General features: G+C 40.2%; 1 protein-coding gene across 3 annotated transcripts in view; it reads right to left on the reverse strand.

Annotated features, from left to right (window-relative positions):
• prdm5 (PR/SET domain 5) overlaps positions 1-7,636 on the reverse strand; it is a 34,371-nt gene extending 26,735 nt beyond the window's left edge. Inside the window, exons 1-8 of one of the 3 annotated variants that reach the window (XM_022759114.1) lie at positions 7,502-7,636; positions 6,658-6,741; positions 5,941-6,063; positions 3,884-4,052; positions 3,562-3,739; positions 2,718-2,810; positions 2,455-2,576; positions 1,696-1,775 (exon numbers count right to left, since the gene is read on the reverse strand). In XM_022759114.1, the coding sequence (XP_022614835.1) occupies positions 1,696-1,775; positions 2,455-2,576; positions 2,718-2,810; positions 3,562-3,739; positions 3,884-4,052; positions 5,941-6,063; positions 6,658-6,741; positions 7,502-7,600 (948 nt within the window). In that variant the 5' untranslated portion in view covers positions 7,601-7,636. Of the gene's footprint in view, positions 1-1,695; positions 1,776-2,454; positions 2,577-2,717; positions 2,811-3,561; positions 3,740-3,878; positions 4,053-5,940; positions 6,064-6,657; positions 6,742-7,501 lie in introns of all 3 variants that reach the window. The other 2 variants (XM_022759115.1, XM_022759116.1) reach the window with 2 other exon arrangements.
• Positions 7,637-14,831: the final 7,195 nt, after the last annotated feature.

Raw genomic sequence — 14,831 nt, forward strand, 5'->3', positions numbered from 1 at the left:
AATAAGAAAAAAAAACAGCATTGATAAAGATAAAGAGGAGAGAGATTCTTCTTCTTAAAGCTCCGTATAGTATACAGGCAGATGTCCATGTGTAGTTTGATTATAGATCAGGTCTAGGCTCTATATTAATACTGTGAAAGTATCAAAGCCTCAGTCCACAGAGAAATGCACACAGCCTGTATTCAGAAACTGAGCATTCAAACCAGCCGTAAGGACTTCTGTCACTTTGTGATGTCACAACAAAGCAGTCACCACCCTCAGCCACGCCCCAAGCCCCACCCACCTGGACCGACCATCCAACCTTGCAAGATTTGGTTTCTCTGAGTGTTTACCCGAAATCTGCTATATTTTTTATCTGATCACTCTAAAAACAGACAGCCAATCAGAAGAGTTTGGCTGACCTGTTGTTACTAGAGCTCCAGAGAGAAGCCTGAAAGAGGAGATGTAAAAGTACATTGAGATGGTTTTTGGTTCTTAAAACCACAAATATATCTTCTTATGTATCAACACTTCAAAATAAAACACAGGAAAAGAGGAAAATATGGAGCTTTAAAGCAGGGATATTCAGCATAAAAGTTTAACCTGACTCTACTTTTGCTGCAATGAACGCAAAATCACAGTCACTTTGTCACTTTTCTGATGCAGGAAATAAACAAACATTGATCAGAGCAAGCAATCAGATATCGACATAGAGTGATAAAACACACTAGAATAATAACCTCTCTATTTCCAAACACGACTGTTTCTATTAGAGCAATTCCACTCAGTCAAAGCTGAACAACTCTGACTTGCAATGTCTGGGGATTTGCAGCGAAACAGGAAACGCATGCTTGAATTTCTCCTTGGTTTGGGCTTCAATAGAAGTCAATGGAAGACTTGATAACTTTCCAGAGTTGTAAAATTCTGCCTGTGAGTTTTGACATCTGATAAGTGTTTAAACACACTCTGCTACTCCAACTGGACTAACTGATTTTATTTCATTGTCTCACTGGTACCTTAAACAACAAGCCTCCCACAAAAGCAACCTGTTTTTCTAAATCTCTGCTTACACATGCTAGCCTTGTAATAATTAGAATTAATCAATTTTATAAGACATATTTGCAATGAAATTTCATCTTTAAATGGAACACACATTAGCCTATTTTAACCAGGAAATGTCTACAACAGCAATTGTAAAAGCTTTCATGAACTGAACATAGGCTTTTACTGGAAATACACAATACCAAATATAAATATATATTTGTATGAAAATGTTTTAAAATAGTATTTAAACAGCCCCCTTCAAATCTGTAATCCATCAGTAATAGGGAGAATCCTGACGCCAAGGCTAAAAACCTTATTGTCTGCCAACACAGCCTCTTAAATTTCACAGGACCTGTGGGATGAGCCAGTGAAAAAGAAACCAGCCCTGTGCTCTGTGTCACCCAGAATAAATTTGTAACAACTTGATCATAAAGACACCCTCACATGGAGAGAGGGAATAGCTCAACAAAGTGAACTCAGGAGAGATTAAGAGGTTAGTCTAGGTTATAGAAACAGTGTGATGGATTCCACTGTACAGCAATAAAGACACGTCACTGTAAAAAATGGATCATGCAAAACTAGCTAAGCTGAGTAAATCCTCTCAGAGCCAGTGCAAAGTACCTTGGTGTGATAGTTTGAGCTGCACAGTAGATGTTCATTGTAGAGTCTCACCTTTCTATGTTCCTGTAGATTCAGAGAGGAGGAGCATTTTCTGTTGCATATGGTGCATGTGAGTTTCTGCCGTGAGCTCCCTGTAAAAGAAAGAGAACTAGAGGAAAATTACCACGCCTGGACTACAGCACTGACGAGTGTGACAATCACGACAACAATTTCATTACAATCATCACACAGAAAAAACATTACAAGTTTCACAGGACAAAGATTCTCTTCATCATAGACTCAGTGATCATACCGTCCTAGGATTTTGGGACCCTTCCCTTGAATCATACGACCCACATCTGTTGCGGCTGAGCCACTTCCCCCCTCGCCCACACACACACTTACACGCATACACCACTTGTCCTAACTACACTGGTAAAACATAAAGGCCCAGATCTCTCGTCCACCAGCCTCTGAGATGAATGTCTTAATCTCGGGTTGATACTCGATTCATGTGTAAGGCTGCTCAGATCCCCACTGCCCTACATCCCATCATAAATAGCTATGGAAGTCCAATTATCTGAAAGAGCGAGCAGCCCCAGAACACACAGGTCAGCAATTATGGAGCGCAAGTAATTAGAGATGTGTCTCAATATTGCAGAGATTTTAACTTGATCGAGGTCAAGTACTGTTACTGCAGCTCCTCGAGTGCTGAGGCTGCTAATGGACAATTAACTTCATTAGATGATGTTATGCAAAAAGGGAAGGGAAATGCATGAGAATATGTGGATAGAAAGAGGGAAAGAATCACAGAGAGATGCAGACGCCAACCTGTGTGAACATTTCCTTTATGCTTCTTCAGCGCGTCCTTGCTCTTGAATCTTTTACCACAGCTCTCTGCTTTACAGATGAACCTAGCATCTCCTTTACAGGCTTCCTTATGCTGTTCAAAACTGTACATGCAGGATACAGAGGAAGAAGAAAACAGAGGGAGAGCTTTATGAGTTACAGAGTAATGTTATAAGAATTTTTGATGGTCAAATTAGTGTCGTTTAGGAATATTGTACAGTATACAGGTTATAAATGTATGCTACCTGGATTCTGAGCTGAATGTGTTGTGGCACAAGGAGCACTGATGAGCTTTTGAGTCAGCTGATGGGTCCAGTGACTCAGAACAATGCAAAACACTGAGGAAGGATTCAAAACAAAAACAAATTAGGCACCAAGTAGGAAATGAAACTAAATTGTCAAGATCAGATACGCAGGACAGATTCATTTGAATGAGATGAGAAGATTGATACCGCTCTCATATCTGTTCTGTAAAAGCTACAGCAAGTTAGCTGGTTAGCTTAGCTTAGCATAAAGACTGGAAACAGAGCTAAACAGCTAGCCTGGCTCTGCGCAAAGTTAATCTTGTTTGTTCAATACGAACAAACACTGAAGTGACCATGAAAATTTGCGGGTTCATGGGAGGTTATGTGTCGACTATTTCTTGGCCGAGCATCTCCAATAGTCGTGTTGACGACAAACAAACATGTTTATTAGTTAGAGCTGCTAGTAGACACAGAGCTAATCTAACTGGCTGCAGCCCCCAGCTTCACAATGAACAGACTGGTATGGGAGTAGTATCAATCTCCTCATATAATTCTCAGAAAGAGGGAACAGGAACAAGAAGTCAGACTGCAACTCATTTCTATTCATTCTGAATTAATAAAAGCATTTGTTTCTTTTTATCAGAAGCAAACACAGGAATATAGTTAAAAACTTCTTTTTTATCTTAACTCTCTTAACTCATTATCTAAGATCTAAATTTATACTGAACTGATTTACTACTTTCTCAGACTTTTTAATAACCAGAGTTTTTAGCTTTTAGAGAAAAAAATGAAAGTAAGATTAAACAGTTCCACTGCCAGTTAAAGAGTGGAGCAGTGAACCCACTGGCGCTGCAGAGCCTGTTTGATGGGGAACTTCTTGCCACAGTTTCTGCATTTGAACTCCTTCTCCTCGGTGCTGGGCCTCTGGTGCAGACTCTGGAGGTGGGCGGCCAGGATCTCCTCACTGGGAAAACTGCTCTCACACAGCAAGCAGGGGTGGTCCTCCTTCTTTGTTGCCAGCTCTGTAGAGACGTGGTGCACACACAGAGAGCATGTGAAGTCACACAGCACAGATCTAAAAGGTAACTATATCGCCTGTGTCTTTAAGTATTAGATATAATTGTGATTTCATAACATTCAAATGAGGAAACATAATTTCACTGTACCCATTTCAACAAGATGCTTGTTGTCTTTACTGTTTTCATCCTCATCTTTGATGATCTCCTCCTCCTCCTCCTCCTCCTCTTCCTCCATATCACTGTCCAGGTAGCCTATTAGGAGCTCTGTGTCTGTCTCTATGTCATCCACAGCCAGGTAGAAGATGTTTTCTCCATCCTAAGAGATAACAACATGGCTGATGTTAAGTAATCGCACAATGCTAACGATGCCACGGAGCACTGGCAGAGCTGCACCTCACAAATTTGAGAGGAATGTGGCTAATGAGAAAAGTATTCTTGCTAAAATACAGCTATTACTATTTATGGCAATGCACAGTGAGTAACTGAAGGTTGAACTCATTACACCCAGACAACAGTCTGTTATGACCTGATTGAGGCCACAGGTCAAAAGCTCAAACCCTTAAAAATGTTGTCATTAACTCCCCTGTCCTTAAAGGTCACGCTAATAAAATCAAACCGTCATTTTGTTTTAACTATGGGATTCTAAATGTACATAAATAATGATTAACAAGAGGAAAGCTGCACAATAAATGTCAGTGTTGATGGAACACAGAGCTTTAACCCACATAGACGACCTTTAAACGACCAATCACTTTGTGTATTAATGGAGGAACTTGGCCCCACAACCTGAAACGTTCATCTTTTCTTCATTCCACTTCTATTTTTCTTCCACCGTGACAGAACTATTTTTTTTTTATCTTTTGCACAAGCAAGAGGTGAAATTACCCAGAGCCAATGCAATGTGGTTGTTTTCACATGTGTGTGTGAATGTGTGTTTGTATGCTTTAAGAGATTCTTCACATTTTTCTGGTATTTGTAGTTCTGGCTACTGTTGTTGATGCATTATTTGTCAATATGATAACTCTTAAAACGTACTTGGAGTGTTTGGAGAAAACTAATTAACAAAAAAGGATCTAGAGGCAACAGTTCCTGAAGGATTAACAATCACAAAAACGTACATATAAACTCCTTTACAAAGGTAAAGCGCTGCTAAAAGAAAAACCAAAGCTTTATGCAATTCTAAATGTATCTATTGTTAATTGTCTTTGTTTGACTATTTGTAGCTTGTTGTGCTGTTGTTGCCTTTTTTCAGACCGTACATCTGTATCTTTTACATAATAGCAGATTGTAGAAATGTAGATAATTGTAGGATATTATCATTTGTTTTGTCTGTTTGTTTTGTGTTGTTTTTGCTGTTGCTGTTGTCTCTTCTTAGACTATACATCACCATCAATGCATTTCAATATAGTATTTTGCTCTACTTTCATATCTGTAGTGTATTCCAGTTTTATGATAATAAAAATTGACTGTTTTATTCACACTGTACATGTAAAAGCCCAATTAGGGACAAGAGCTGAAAATTAACAATAGCTATAAACTCTCTGTGCATCACATCAGTTTCATGCTTTGTTTTGGAACTATATTAAATTGCATTGTCGCTACTAAATAAATAAATAACCAAAAAACAATCCTCCGCATAATCCCAATAAATGTATGCCTCCTAAATATACTGAGATAAATACACATACCAGAAAAAAATATGTTCTCTCCTTGTCCAATTTGACTTTGAATTCATACTAATTTACAAAATGGTTCAGACATCTGGACAAATAGACCTGAAGTCAAACTGACATGTTTTGCAGAGTAAATGAACAACATGCATCCTTTTAAGTTATTTACGTTGTAGAAATAAAGAATTCCTTCACATTTCATATCATATCGTAACATATAATCTGTAAAAGGTCGTACAGAACAAACACAGAAAAAAATGCCTTTTTTTTTTACCTGTGCTACTGTAAAAAAAGTGAGATTTCATTATCTGTTCAGTTTAAAGTTTAGAAGATTTAACTAAATTCCAACATCTTCTACCCACAAAAGTCAAAAATATTTCTCTTTGAGGTCTCTTTACAGCCATATTTTAAAAATAATAGCAATTAGTTGGTCCCCCCAGATGCATTTTGCCTGTAAAATGTATCAGTCTCTGATGTATCAGACTTCTTCTAAGCAAGTGTGAGGGATTCATTGTCCACTGAGAGGAAATATACCTGAATGGCTGCCAAATTCTTCTGCTCTTGCGAAGGCGCCTGATGGACAAACCGCAGCCAGTTGGCATAGCGTGGGTTACTCGCATCCAGAATATACAGCACATCTCCTTTACTACCACGGACCTGGAGGGAAAAAAAAACAATGACCGCATGAGTTGTCAGAAGTGAACGATTGATTCTTCTTCTTCCCTTGTTGCTTTCATGGTTTGTCTTCTGTTCATCAAAGTATGTTTGGCCTTACATATGAACACCTTCTCATGTGCACAGGTCTGTACCTCACAATGTGGGAGCTACAGATAACTACATCACAGCATCTGTTTTAGAGTTTACTATCAATGGCTCCCTCACAACATGAGTCACTTTAAATCGGCCAGTGTGGTTAATTGATCTGCAACATCATTCATTGTTTTCTCTATCACAGAAAATGGAGAATACATTTGGACACACATGCAAGCAGCTGTCCTGTGATAAAGGATGTGTTTAGCGCTGCAATACAAGTTGCAACAAGAAAGAAGAATACTTAATCTGCTAATCAACATCATACATAGTTCATACATGAAAGGTTAGTGTAATGAGAATGATTTGTGTCTTTCATCTAAAAAATAACATAAAGACAAACTTGATTTAAACTCATTTTAACCACTTGTACTTTTAAAACCTGAAACCTTCACATGTGTACAGTGCTGCAGAAACAAGGCAGGATGTGTGTGCATTCACCTCCCACATCAGCCTGGTGTCGGAACTTTCATCCAGCTCACTAGGCAGCTTTTTCTCACCTGCAAAGGGACCAAACTTTTCTCCCTTTAAAACAAACAGAGGGTTCACTTGTCATAACATGATGCGACTGTTAAACAAGCTAGCAGCCAAAATTAATTATATTAAAACATTATATTTATCCCAGTGGAAGGTCCAAACTGTGATTTCTGCACTGTGGATGGCTGGTGGGTAGGCCTATACTCTTTTATGTGACATGTGAACACATCCCTCACTATAGGACCATTTTTCTTTTTGACTTTCCAGGAGTGCCAAAAATACAGGGGGCGTGGTCAAAATGTTGTGTTCATGTTCATCCTCAACATGTTTTAGTACGGTGCCACAGATTTAAATGACAATAGTCTCCTGAATGTGAACATGTCTCCACTGATACCTGAGCCCATTCATCCCCTGGAACATGTCACACAGCTGCCTATGACCTCTCTGTGTAGCTGATAGCGGTGGGAAAATGCCTTCGTTTTTTTTTTTTTAAATGTCTTTTAAAAAATCGCGAGCTTTAAGCTGGATGTAATCGTCATGTATAGAATGTGTTCACGAGACAGGCGCGCGACCCTTATTTGAATACATTGTTGAGCAGTGACCGAGAGAAACAACTGGAGCTACTGCAGCTACGTGGCACTTCACGTCAGAGGAGCCTTGGGTCGAGACTGAGACTTTGACAGCGACTATAAGGAAGAAGGCGAACAGAAAACGTTTCTACAACGACTAGAAATATCTGAAAACTAACACTAGACGTTTCCCGCGTGTAAACTCGGTTACAAAGTTGCCCAGCCAGAAACAAACAAACCTTTTTCACTCGCCTCGCCGTGTAAAGACCGATTCCATCCTGGACCTTTGACGATTTCAGGGAAAATCTGTCTGGCACATACATGCCCAACATTGTCATTACTCGGAAACGTTTCCTTCAATGACAATGAGTTGGCTATCAGATGTGTCAGCGGGAGGGAATTAGCATTGTCAGTTTGAATTTAGAGCAGATAGTTTCTTCGTGGAACGGTCCAGGTTGAACTTCTGTTGCTCCTGCTGCAGCAAAGTAGAGCGGCGTCCTGATTGGTCCAAAGTTTGTAACCAGAAGCTACCTTTTCTGTCGTGCAACACTCCAGCCTGTGTTTCATTCAGGCTGCTCTCTCAGCCTGTACAGAGGGGAAGAAACACTGACATGGTAGTTGTAGTGTAGTAATAGTAGCAAAACGTGTGGTCCCTACAAACTGTACACGCAAACACCGGATCTTAATAACTCAGTAATTAACAATTATGGGTCAAATTTCCACTTCAACACATATTTGTATCAAAGAAGCCTTTACCTGACAAGGCTGAGCTATTGGATTTGATTTTGTTGGGTGGCTAAGATGTCTTTAAATTCTGTGAGCCTAAATAATATACATTTACAATGTCAGCATCAGTGAGTAACTGGCTTAAAATGAGTGAAAATATATAGGAATTTGATATTGTATGGCCACCTGATTGGCCAGTCATGTAAGTAACAGTACTATGAAGATAAACAGATAAATAGATATTTTTTGGAGTTATTCCCATTGGCATACATTACACATACGTTATACATATTATATATACATTGCTATTTGAAGGTTCAAATGCACTTTTTGTTTGTCCTTATGGTTGAAAATGGATGCTCCAGTTTGATAGTCATTGCAAAAACAGATCCATTGATTATGTGTAATACTTTTCCTGCTTATCTTGTCACTACAACTACAGATTCTACAGAAAAAAGTCATATCATGGTCCACAGTAAACGCTCCCACTGACCCTCTTTTCCACTGTTAGTTAGCCTACCATTTATTTCTGATTGTGTATCTCATTGTGTTAATGTTTGGACTGATGCTATAGATGTTTATGGACCTCTAGTTATTCTTTTTGGGGGTTTTAGGTATTAGATTAAGTATTAGGATTTAGGTACATGCAGTGACTTGGCCCCTATTCACAAGCTTCTGAAGCTTATTGGGGTGTCCCATTTGTTTCCACATGTTTCCATGTGCTTTTACTTGTATTTTCTTCTGATTTGTGTGAAATAAAATTTCAAATTGTTCTGAGAAACACTCACTGTCATTTTCCTCATTCACCACTAATCTCCAAAACTTCAGAATATTTTGTGTTTTGGCTCAAACTTGTCCAACTACTTAGAAACCACCATACCAGCGAGCAGCAGAGCAGAGTTCTGACTGACCCTTCCAGCTTGAAACGGTCCGCTCCGCAGGCCAGAAACCACAATTTACCAACAATAAAGGGCTGCTGGAACAGATGGATCCTCTGGCCTGGAGCCAGCTGCTGCACAACCATCTAAACCAAACCCTCCAGGCTGAACCTTAAATCAAGGCAGACGTACATGTAAATAAAAACAAACCAGGAGGTAGACAGTGTATCTGTACCCAGTGATGAAGCTTGGTACCACGTTTATTATATTTGTTTAGATGCTCAAATTTCGAAAAAGCGGTCAGTATTTCATAATCTCAGACCCATCAAAACTTTGTTTGATATAATTTCACAAAGAGCAGTGTTGTGTCTATTTAATTCATATCTTGTTAATTTTACAGTTGTATAAAATGCACATGTTGAGGTTACATTTAAGTGTCTGAATTTTTAGATTTCTGAGGGTTAATATTCCACAGGAACAACTTTACTAAATATGTGTAATGTGTGTAACAAATAGGCAGAGAAAATATAATATGAAATTATTGGTCAGATTGCCATATTAGTTCTGTTTCTTTATCCACAACAAGTCCTTGTAGAACAAGTAAAAACTTGATTGTTTAGAGAGGGAAAACATGAAATTTCAGAAGAACAGTATCCAGAGTGAAGCCAGATGACTAACTGTTTACATTAAATGCTTCAGCAGTGGATGTGGTTTCACCGGAACTATTTGCATATATTTGTGTCAAAATGCTGAAACCATCAGGACATCAGGAGACCTCACATTATATGTTTTTTTTTCTCCATTTACCTTGATTTGTTGACTTTCACCCTGCACAGAGAGATTAGCATTATCTCTAATCACTGACTGTTTGTGTGTATCTGCTTTTGGACACCTCTTCAGCGAACGTGTTCCCCCTTTAATCAGCAGTGTGTCACTGTTATGTTGCTTTTGTTTATGGTGTTTATAGCTGGTGTTTATGCCAGTGGCTTCCTGTTGTGCTGGGGCTCTATGCCGAACCACTTCAAGATTAGTCCAGACAGCCAGCTTTGGTTGACAATTACGGCAAAGACTGAATCATGATGTGCATGTTTAGCTCAGAGTCAATGAGCTGGTGTATCAAGTGTTTCTGTCAGACTTTCCTGACCGCTGTTTTTAAAAGGTCTACACTTCAAAACCCCCCCTCACAGATCACTGTTGTAGTTGAGATGGTGTCATCAGTGGCCAGGAGTCATATTCCAGGTGTATTTGAGTTAAGCCATGAGAGAGGGTTACAGGGAGACTGACAAGCCTGATCACTGCACTGAGAGGGTCTCTGTGTGTGTTCACCCCACCCATGTCCTTCTTGGTCCATTTCGGTCTCCCCTGACCTCTCTGTCAGAGCCTTGGCCTGTCGGGGCAGGATGATTAAATGTCATGACCCCTTTTTTTCCTCTCTGCCCTCTGAGGACCCTCCAACCCATTAACTTTCACTCAGCTTTCACTAAGATCCCTGGGTTATCCAGACCAGCTCTGATCTCCAACACCTGCACAGAAGACACAGACACACACACACACACACACAGGACTCATCTCCAAAACCAGGGAAACCAACACAAGGCAAGATGATGATCCAGATTTGGCCATTTTAAGATCATGGAGAATCCCTGCTGGTCTGCACAGATAACTAGTGGTCTTTGGTGGTCTGAGGAGGATTTAGAACTGATTCTGTAGTTCAAGCTGGTGGCTTTGTGAAGCTGTACTTACTGTAGGGACAGTGGCACTTTGAACTAACTGTTAACATCAGCATAGCAACATGCTCACAGTGACAATGCTAGCACGCTGAAAGCAAAGCAGGTATAATGTTGAAAATAATTAATCTTGTGTGTTAGCATGCTAATACTTGCTCAGTGGCAGTGTACACTAATCACAGCTGAGGATGATGAGAATGTTGTAAGTTTTGCAGAAATTTTGGCCATAAACCAAAAAAATATAGACATTTTGACATGATGGTCACACTAGATAAAACGTTTATTTGACAGGAGCTTGTGTGTGAGTGATGAGCTGCTGTGGACGGAGCCATCCGCAAAAATGTGTTTTAACCACTTAAAAAATACCCAAAGAAAAAAGCCATTATCAGTACAAGTGTATGCTTTATTTTGAAAAATTCCAACACTTTATCTTGCCGTAAAACGGCCCTTTCCTTTACAACCACATATTTTCAACTGGGAATCCATCCGAAAGTCAAAACCACAGTGTGAACCTCATGGTGGCGCTATAAGAAAAGTCAGGGGATCAACAAAGTCAGTCAGATTAATCTCTGAGTACCATGAATGTCTGTGTAAAATTTCATAGTAATCCATTGTTGCTTCCATAGTCTTATAGACTGACAATACCATCCACAGAGCCATGCAGCCATTGTGGCTAAAATCTCTTCCAGACATGCAGTAATACCCACAGACACCAATGAACAGCATCTCCAGCTCTTTTACTGTCTGGTTATTCTTCTTTCACCATTTCTCACTAACACAGACTTATCTGAGTGAAAGAAGCTTTCCATGACTCGTCTTACAAAGTGATGACAAAGCCACCGCATGCACAAACCAGCACCAGCAGACAATGACGCATTGTGGACTCAAAAATCTATCGTGATAAAGATTTTTCTTTAAGACATTTGGATCATCATCCCCACAGGAGCGTGACTTTGAACCTGAAAGTACCCAGTCATGGAACTGAGCCACTCAGTGGCTGGACTGCCAGTTGGGCCAAAAACTACAGAAACCACATTTAGGACATGGTGGAGGAATGGATTGCATTGAAATAAATACTTTCAGAGTTTCTTTTTTTCTAAGTAAATATTTTCACTGGAGGAAAACCTCAGTTTGGCAAACATACAAATGGTTCCATACAAGATTTTCCAAATGGATGTGTGCATTTTTCTCAAATCTCCCAAACCTGATACTGTAGATTGAGGGGCCAGACCACCTTTTGTTTCATGTTTCACAAACCCTGCAGTCCCTCACCACAGCTCCCTATTTCAAGGCTGTCGCTGAATAGCCAGTAAACCATTTCCTGAAGCTCCGAGGTCACTGGATAAATAATGTTTTCATTTGACAACCCCAGGTCGCCACTAAAGGAGGGTCTTCAGAGGGAGCCTTTTGAAATTACAGTACTGATGAAGCGTGAGAAATTACAGGCACTTAGAAGCGATTTCATGAGCACAGGAGAGCAGGGGGACCACCCCTATGCAGCTCCAGTGAGAGGGGGTGATAGCAGTGAGTACACAAATACACAAACACACAAAGGCTAACACAGTACACACACACACACACACACACACACACACAGAATCACAGACGTATCAGCTCTATAACAGGATCTCCATCCAGGGATCCTTAAATGCGTAGGATGTGAACAGGACTGTTTGTATCTGTGTCTGGTAATAAAACTGACCTTACAGTTGAACATACAACAGGATTAAATGAAAACCATATTCAGCAGCCAGCCATTGTTTTTTTCACTGCTTGAGTTATCCTAATGGAGATCGGCTGAGACGGGCAATGCCCGAGGGCTACTGGTCCCTCTCCACCCTTCCTGGGAATGGGCTTTTGGTCAGGATGGGTTTGGAAGGAAGCCTCCGATTCCTGCCTGTCCCTCTGCTAAGTCAGAGTTATGTAGAGCTGGTTTGGACCTGAGCCTCAACAATGATCTATCCCTGGAGCAGCTGAAGTGGAATCATTTTCATTGTGGTCTACTCCTCTCCACTTCCCAGCCAGGGCTCCCTCTCTTTGTGTGTGTGTGAAATTTCAAAGTGTCATAATTTCATTTCACACTGTTTACTTAGGAGATTTCTGAGACAGTGCCACCAGTGTATAAGGCTGAATCATTTAATTTAACCGCCCTCGAGTCTAGTACCAACCTCGTAGATGGCAGGAGCCCTTCATTCACTGCACTGAGCTTTTTACACACAACAGTGTTTCACTGCTTTTCTCTGCCACAGGCGTCACACTCAAAGCCCTCCCACCGACGTGTCCGTCTGTTTGCTGTTCATCTCTGTTTGGATTCTGTTCGAGCCTCTGCTCCCTTTTCACAATCTCTGTCCAAAAGTGTCACTCAGCTCTAAGTTGAGCAGCAAGTGCATTCACGCACACATGCACAAAGCACGCTCACAAATGCCAACTCCAAAAGCCCTTTGTAAAGAGAGGGTGGTGGAGGGACTCCTCCTTAAACACAGTTCAGCTTTTTTCACAGTGCTCCACATCTACTTCAGTGAAGCTGGCTGTGTGACGGTCTTTAACCTCCAGGAATCATTTGACGTTTTAGGAAACACAGTTACTTGCTTTCTTGCCAGGAGTTGTATGAGAAGACTGATGTCACTCTTACATCTGTGCATTAAATATGAAGCTAAAGATGGTTAGCTTAGCTTAGCATAAAGACTGGAAAATGGGAAACAGCTAGCCTGGCTCTGTCCAAACATAAGAAAAGATCTGCCTACTCACTAATTAACAAAAAACATACAAACATTTCAGCATAAATTAAACAAACCAGATATAGACAGATATATAACATGTTAATTACTGAGCTTCAGGGTGCTGGCAAAGCTGATTTTTTTTACCTTTGGACGGAGCCAATTCTTTCCCACTGCTTCAAGTCTTTATAATAAAACAAGCCAATGGACTCCTAATGTACAGGGACATGAGAGACTTGTCATATCACTCTCAGGGAGAAGTGAGTATGAGTATGTTTCCCTGAATGTGTAACTACTCTTAATGGCTTTATTTATAAGCCACTACTCTGATTAACTGGCAGCATCACTGGTCCCACACATTTCCCTAACAGAAATGATGCTGCTTAACCAGCTACTGGCAGGTAAGTCTGAATTAGACGCTGAATATCAGCATTGTTAAGGGCAGCTCTGGATGTTTTGTTTTATCATGTTAGAAAATTAGTGAAAGAGTGAGGAGAATCCATTTTTAAAGGAATAGTGTGATATCACCACAAGAGTTATTTCACTGACATGAATGCTAAATGTGCTACTGCTATCAGCCGGTTAGCTTAGCTTAGCACAAAGACTGGAAATGGGGGAAAATAATAAAATAATGATAAAATCCACATTGCAGCTCCTCTAAACCTGATCAATTAAAATGTTATATCTCGTTGATTAAAGCTGACGGTCGGCAATGGGCAAAAACTCCATAATGACCTTTCAGCATGTTGTAATTCAAGTGGTCTGAGAGCAAACTAGATGTCTGCAACTCCTCTTGACTCTGTTTTCAGACTTTAGAAAATCTAGTTCATGACGGGAGACTTTGGCCAATCACAGGTCTTTTCAGAGAGAGAGAGAGCGTTCCTGTTGGCTGGTCTACAAATGTAGACGCGTGTGCACTCCCCGTGAAACCGCAGTGTGTCATTTGTGTTCTTTGGTTTTTGAACAGATCAAACAAAGCAGATAGCTACAACATTTTAATTTGTGGACTTCAGAGGTGCTTGAAGGATTTTTTGTACCTTTGGACAGAGCAAGGCAAGCTGTTTCCCTCTGTATCTCATTACGTTAAGCTGAGTTAACTGCCTCCCTTTCTCTAGCTTTACTCTGGCAGTGTCAGTCTTCTCATCTAAATCTCAAAAGTGAAAAACGTATATCCTAGCATATCAAACTGTTCCTTTAAAGCTCTTAATAAGATCTCTGACACTGCCTGTAACCCATAGAGATAAATAAGTAATTTGTATTAAAAAAAACATAGATTTCTGATGTATTTTTAACCTCAGATTATTTTAGCCGTTACAGTCAGTATAGATTTATTTAGATGTATTTCATAAATTCAGGCTGGTTTTTGAATGATGGTCACATCATCCTGAGTGTAATCTAGTCACGAGTCAAACTGATGAAACAGGTCTTCCGTGTGCTGCTGTGATTACTCCACCACTTACCCGAGCACCACATGTCTGTCTCCACGCCTTACACTGCTCCATGTACACACACATATATACA

This window comes from Seriola dumerili, unplaced genomic scaffold, assembly GCF_002260705.1.
Source record: "Seriola dumerili isolate Sdu_G_001 unplaced genomic scaffold, Sdu_1.0 BDQW01000319.1, whole genome shotgun sequence".
In the NCBI taxonomy this organism is placed as follows: Eukaryota; Metazoa; Chordata; class Actinopteri; order Carangiformes; family Carangidae; genus Seriola; species Seriola dumerili.